General features: G+C 49.8%; 1 protein-coding gene across 1 annotated transcript; it reads right to left on the reverse strand.

The window, feature by feature from the left end:
- Window positions 1–471: 471 nt before the first annotated feature.
- Tmem187 (transmembrane protein 187) lies at window positions 472–5874 on the reverse strand. Its single transcript, XM_070039484.1, has 2 exons — window positions 5359–5874; window positions 472–2138 (listed from the first exon to the last, which is right to left on the reverse strand). The coding sequence occupies exon 2, from the start codon at window positions 1896–1898 to the stop codon at window positions 1098–1100; it is 801 nt and encodes a 266-aa protein (XP_069895585.1). The 5' UTR covers window positions 1899–2138; window positions 5359–5874; the 3' UTR covers window positions 472–1097.
- Window positions 5875–6270: the final 396 nt, after the last annotated feature.

Below are 6270 nucleotides of genomic sequence, written 5' to 3' on the forward strand. Positions count from 1 at the left end.
ATACAACTCACCTGCAGTGTTGCAGTCCTCCTCATCAGGGAGGACAGTGTGTGTGGAAGCTTCCTGTGCTGTCATATACTGTCCCACTCAGGACATGTGATGACAAGAGAATGTCACTGTCAGGAGCCCATTGGTAGGCAGCTTCTTCCCACGTTTTATTTTGTCAGTTGTGATGGGGCTTGAACTCTCAGCCTGGTTGCTATCCCTTAGCTCTTCAGCTCAAGGCAAGTGCTCTACTACTTGAGCCACAGTACCACTTCCAGTTTTCTAGTGGTTGATTGGAGATAAGAGTCTCCCAGACTTTCCTGCCCAGGCTGGCTTTGAACCTCGATCCTCAGATCTCAGGCTCCTGAGTAGCTAGGGTTACAGGCGTGAGCCACCAGCTCCCCACCCACATTATTTTAAAATCTAATTTTACTGTGGTTACTAAGGTATTGTTTAATTTTTTATTGTTATTATAAAGGTGATATACACAGGGGTTACAGTTTCACAAGCCAGGTAATGAGTCCATTGTTGTTGTTTTTTTTAACAATGTTACCCCTTCCTTTGCTTCCTCCCAGTTTTCCCCACCCACAGTTGCATAGGCTACTTTCCATATAGTGTGTATTGAATAGCATAATGTCTTCCCACATTTAAAAATTTTTTTACCTCTTTTTTTAATTGTGAAAATGCTATACAGAGGGGTTACAATTACATGGGCAAGGTAATGAGTACATTTCTTTTTTTATTTTCTTTTTGGGTCCGGTCGTGGGGCCTGAGCGCTGTCCCTCAGCTTTTCAGCTCAAGGCTAGCGCTCCACCACTTGAACCATAGCGCGACTTCCGACTTTTTTTCTTTTTGCTTATGTGATGCTGAGGAATCGAACCCAGGGCCTCAGGCATGCAAGGCAAGCGCTCTACCACTGAGCCACCTGCCCAGCCCCATGAGTACATTTCTTTTTTTTTAATTATTATTTTATTTTATTTTTGTGAACACACTGTACAGAGGGGTTACAATTACATGGGCAGGATAATGCGTACATTTCTTATCAAGCATTGTTGCCTCCTCCTTTGTTTCCCCTTCCCATCCCTTCCCATCTTCCCCCCGCACCCCATATTTTAATGCATCTTTTCCTTGGGATGGAGTCTTGGCGAAGTATTTAAATTGGTCAGAAACAAAAATGCAAAATGAAACTGGAGCACATCACAGACTTTGGACCAGAAGTGGCCTGTGAGGCGCTGGAAAGGAAGCCACTGGGCAAGCTCATGGTCATACAGCTTGAGGAGCACAAAACCCAGGCAGGAGAGCATGCCCAAGGCTAAGTAGGTGGCTGAGGTGTCACTGCCATACCGCCTGTGGGTGCGGAGGGCCTGCCCAACAGCAGCCACCACGTGAGCACCCAGTGCCACCTCGAACCCCTGCGGGTGCAGCAGGGCAAGGCCATAACTGGACAGGGACAGGCCCTCGATGCAGAGCAACAACCAAGGTGCCCAGCCTCTATCTATGGAGAGACACCAGGCCACCACCCAGGCAAATATAGGCAAGGTCAGCCACTGGTCAAGCACCGCAGCAGGGTGTGTCTGTGTCCAGATCCGTAGCCACTGAACAGGACCGTAGACCAGGGCCATGCTGGCAAAGACATCCTTCAGGTACTGAGCTCTCTGCAGCTCGGTGGGATGGCTCAGGGTACCAACATCTGTCCACATCCAGCACGCTCCCAGTAGCACGTAGGCCAAGTTAATGAGTGAGTTGAAGGGCATGGCTAGGAAGGCCGGCAGGGACTCATCCATGGCTTCCGCATAGTGCTCGAAGCCCACTTGCACAAAGACATCCTCAAAAAAGCCCATGTACACTGTGGCTGCACACAGGCCGCTGGCCACGCACACATGGCAGATGGCCTGCCATGACTCAGGCTTCATCTTGACTTGGCTAGAGAGCTGAAAAGCATAGCCGTCTTCACCTTTATTCAGAATTCAGATAAATGGCCTTTGCAAAGCATTCCTGGGCTTCCCAGCTGAGCCAGCAGGAAGAAGTCTCTGAGATTTCGGCTACAGATGCTAAGACTCTGCCCCGGGGTGGCTGCAGCAGGCTGGAAGAAGGCAGGAGGCTTTCTGATTGGCTGGCGCGAGGGGCCGACTGAGCTGCCTTCTTCCTTTGTGCTTATGAAAAGAATGTGGTTAGAAAAAAAAAAAAAAAACCTTCTAAAAAGGAGCCTCCATCTTCCCCCTTGTCAGCTTCAGGATCCACTCACAGTTTCCATCAAACAAAGTAAATAAGAGTGAAACAGTACTGTGTCTTCACCTTCTAGCTCACTATCTCTAGAAATCTCTGTTGCATACAGGCTTTGCACCTTTCCTCTCTTGGTTCCTACATGGTGCATATTATACAGTCCTGCTCACTGTGTTTGGTAGAACACAGGAAGCTCCCCCCCCCCCAGCCTCCAGTCAGAGGGATTATAAATATGCAGCTTTCTAGCCCAGCCACAAAGCCCTTTTGTGTGCCAGTCCTGGGGCTTGAACTCAAGGCCTCAGCAGTGTCCCTGAGCTTCAACACTTGAGCCACAGCTCCACTTCTCGCTTTTTGTCAGTAGTTTACTGGAGATGAGTCTGACATAGTATTGTGTGTTCTACAGCTAAAAAGGGGGAGGGGGAGTCTCACAGCCAGCACCAGTGATTCATGCCTATTATCCTAGCTACTCCAAAGGCTGAGACCTGAGGATCGTGGCTAGTAGCCAGCACAGACAGAAAAGTCTCCATGAGACTCTTTTGTCCAAGCAACCACTCAAAACCTGGAAGTTGAACTGTGGCTCAAAGTGGTAGAGTGCTAGCCTTGAGCAAAAAGAACCCAGGGACAATGCTCAGACCCATGACTGACCAAAAAACAAAAAACAAAAAGAGTCTCACAAACTTGCCTGGTTTTGAAACATGATCCTCAGACCTCAGCCTCGTGAGCAGCTAGGAATACAGGCATCAGCCACCAGTGCCTGACTAGCCAGGCCTTTTTGCTGGTTATTTTGCAAGGCAAGCGCTCTACCACTGAGCCACCTTCCCAGTCCCTTGCTGGTTATTTTGAAGATGGGGGTCTCACAAACTTTTCTACCCAAGCCAACTTTGAACCGTGATCCTCTAGACTTCAGCCTACTAAGTAGCTAGGATTATAGGCATGAGCCACCAGCACCAAGGCACAAAGCCCTTTTTAACCAAATCTCCAGATGAACTAGAGAACAGTACATGCAGTACAGAATTTGGCAATGTGGCCTGCACTAAAAAAGGGTGACAACCCCAAATCACCATTTTTCTCTGCTGTATGACAAAACCTTTTACTGCCTGCAGTCATAGAACCAGACTGTCACAGTTAACGGTTGTGGGACCTGTGGTGTGAGTGAGCAAAGAAGTAGAGATGTATAGGAATTGTTTTCTTCTTGAGACAGGGGGTTGCTCTGTAACCCAGACTGGCCTTGGAATCACAATCCACCTGTCTCTACCTCAGCTCCTGTCAGGGTGTCATGTGTACAACCATACCTGGCCAGAAATGCATTGATACTGGGGGGAAGATGTTCAATACCATGAAAAATGACTCAGCCAACAAGACAAGCACACAGACATGAAGGACAGCCCTCAACACCCCGAACCCCACCCCCGCTGTCCTCCAACACCAGTCTCTCTTCCACTCCTTACTCTCCCACTTACTAACTAGTCACGAACCATTCTAGGTCTCAATGTGCTCATCTTCAAAATGTGGGAGCTAATAGCACCTTCATGCCACGGTCCTCACATCTCATATCTGAGTAGCTAGGACTACAGGTGTGAGACACTGGCACCTGGCAAAACCCAGTCTCTTGGTCAGATTTGAAGGACTGCCCACAGATAGTGTTAAAAGCTCCTAAGGGGAGCCGGAATGAGAGTTCTAGACTCTCCTGTCTGCTGGAAAGCAGGCTGGCAAGCTGGGGACAGGACTTAAACATGGTCAGCTTGACTGAGGAGGAAATCCAGGAAGGGTATAGAAAGCAACTCTTCTTTCCTGAGATAGGAAAGTGTCTACCTTAGGCCAGGCTGAAAGTGCTAAGCAATCAAATCAATTGTCCAAGAAAAATTGTCCCAGAAAAATCAGGCTGGTTACTATGTAGCTTAGCTCCTCCAGACCCCACAATTGCTACAACCCTTGCTCTGTGGCTTATTGTTTCTCACAGCTTCTCCTGGAACCTGGCAGATGATGGTTCAACAGCATTGACTTTGGGGTCCGGGATCTTTTGGGCAAGTCCTAATTGTAAAACAAAATTTGAGACAGATTCTCAATGTGTGGCTCAGTCTGGCTGCATAATTCAAGACCCTCTTGTCTTAGCCTGCTGAGTGCTGGTACTGCAAGCATGCGCCCTCAGACCTAGTTAATTATGAAAATCTCCTAGGTGAGGGGCTTCCATCAAACAAGTTCCTTAGACTTCCTTGCTTTCTGTGACTGCATACATTACGCAGCAGCCACTGCCACCTCCAGTTGAAGGAATAGAGGTGGTTTCTTTGTCCTGTAGCATTTATGACAGCTGTTGGGTCCATATGCACCCCCCGCTGTCTTATTTGGGGACATAATTTAGTATATGCATAGCAGGTGAGGACGACCTGAGGCAAATGCAAGCCCCTGAGGCAAATGCAAGCCCAAGCAGCCCAGAGCATGCACAGTGGCTTTTGAATTTGAGGGAGATACATGATCAATCCAGGGAAGATCATGGGAAAATAGCTGCTCAGTTTCCTGATTTTGGGTGGGAGGGTCTTGGAGGCCAGAGAGGTCATGACCTGAGAAAGTCACACAGGGCAGTCGATGACATGGTCATATTATAAGCAAGGTCTCTTTGGCTGTGCTACAGTCCTCTATGACATTTTCATATGAATGCTTCCAAGTGTATAAACTAAAACATAATAAACCCAATAAATGTAATAGGTGGAAAGAAGACTTCAGTATTTCTGAACAAGTATGATATGGTAATGTATGTGCTTCTTTACTAACATAGTAAATTACAAGTTGTTGTATTTGTGAGATCTTACAGTTTAGTTTGTTACACTTGTCTATGAGTATAGAGTGTGAAATGATCTGTCCATTTTCTTTAGGAACAAAGTTCCGGTTTGGCTAATGCTGTGTGCTCTGCTTCCCATACCTGTAATATGAAGAAATGTTCTTTTGCGACGAGAGATTATTGATAATAAAACTACAATAAAGATGAAATAAAGTGGGGAAGCCGTCATCTGTTCATGCAGTAGTCTGAGGAACACGATACCAGCTTAGAAATCCTAGGCTACAGCCTGCGTGTGTGGCAGATGACAGGCTGTGGCAGGAGGCGCAGGAGGCGTCCTGGGAGACTTGGGGCATGAGGGTGATGCTGGTACCCACCTTTCAAGGTTGTCGTGAGAATTCAGAGTATTGGCGCGAAAAGGCCAGCAACATCCATCCGGGTATTTTTTTGTTTGTCTTGCTTTGCTGGGGCAAATTCAAATCGAGAAAAAGGGCGGACCCGAAAGGCGACCCTGCGCCTGCGCAAGGGGCGGGGTGTGGAGCCCTGGGAAGCAGGCGGGGCGAGATGACGTGGGAAGACGCGAATGATGTAAGCAGTTCCCTAGCTCGCCGTTCCAGACCTGCGGGCCCTCCGCCCGCCTCGCGGCTAGCAGGACTTGTGCGGGGCGACGGAGGAGGCTCGGCGCGTCGCGGCCCCGTGCATGGCCCGGGCTTATTTCTTTGAGACGAGCAGGGAGGCAGCGGTGCCGGGGGGCCGTGCTGCCGGGCCTGGGAGCGGGCAGCAGCTCCGCCCCGCTGCGCTCATCCGCGTCACCGCCCACGCTGAGCCCGCCCCCAGCTTCCGTTCCCGAGCCGCCTCTTGCAGCTCCCCAGTTTGTGGGCGGGAAAACGGCTACTTCCCAGTCGGAGACACAAACTATAGTATCCCTTTCCTGCTACCTTTAACAATATGTGCCCCGGTCCCCACTACTGGTTAAAAGGTCACTCCTCGGCATGTATCCGTTCAATCCGAGAGCGTTTTCCCAGGGGGGCGGGGCTGAGAGCGTCGCGGAGTTAGTGTTCTCATCCGGGCATCCCCAAGTGCCGCCGCCATCTTTGTTTTGTGCTGAAAGTCGCTATTGACGCCCACGGCCGGCCGGGCGAGAAGTGGCAAGATGGCGGCTCCCAGAGCGGAGGCGTGGAGGCGCCCTGGGAGGGAGGGAAGTGGGGCGGAGCACACTTGCACACTTGACTCAAGCCCAGCTACAGCCCTAGTCCACTGCGTACCAGCGCCGGCCTGCAGGTCTGCAA

This window comes from Dipodomys merriami, unplaced genomic scaffold (genome assembly GCF_024711535.1).
Source record: "Dipodomys merriami isolate MVZ:Mamm:240054 unplaced genomic scaffold, mDipMer1.0.p SCAF_3, whole genome shotgun sequence".
NCBI lineage: Eukaryota > Metazoa > Chordata > Mammalia > Rodentia > Heteromyidae > Dipodomys > Dipodomys merriami.

What these genes read in the sequence shown, in the direction of transcription:
- Tmem187 (XM_070039484.1), bottom strand. Translation starts at nt 1,898, where the DNA reads ATGAAGCCTGAGTCATGGCAGGCCATCTGCCATGTGTGCGTGGCCAGC.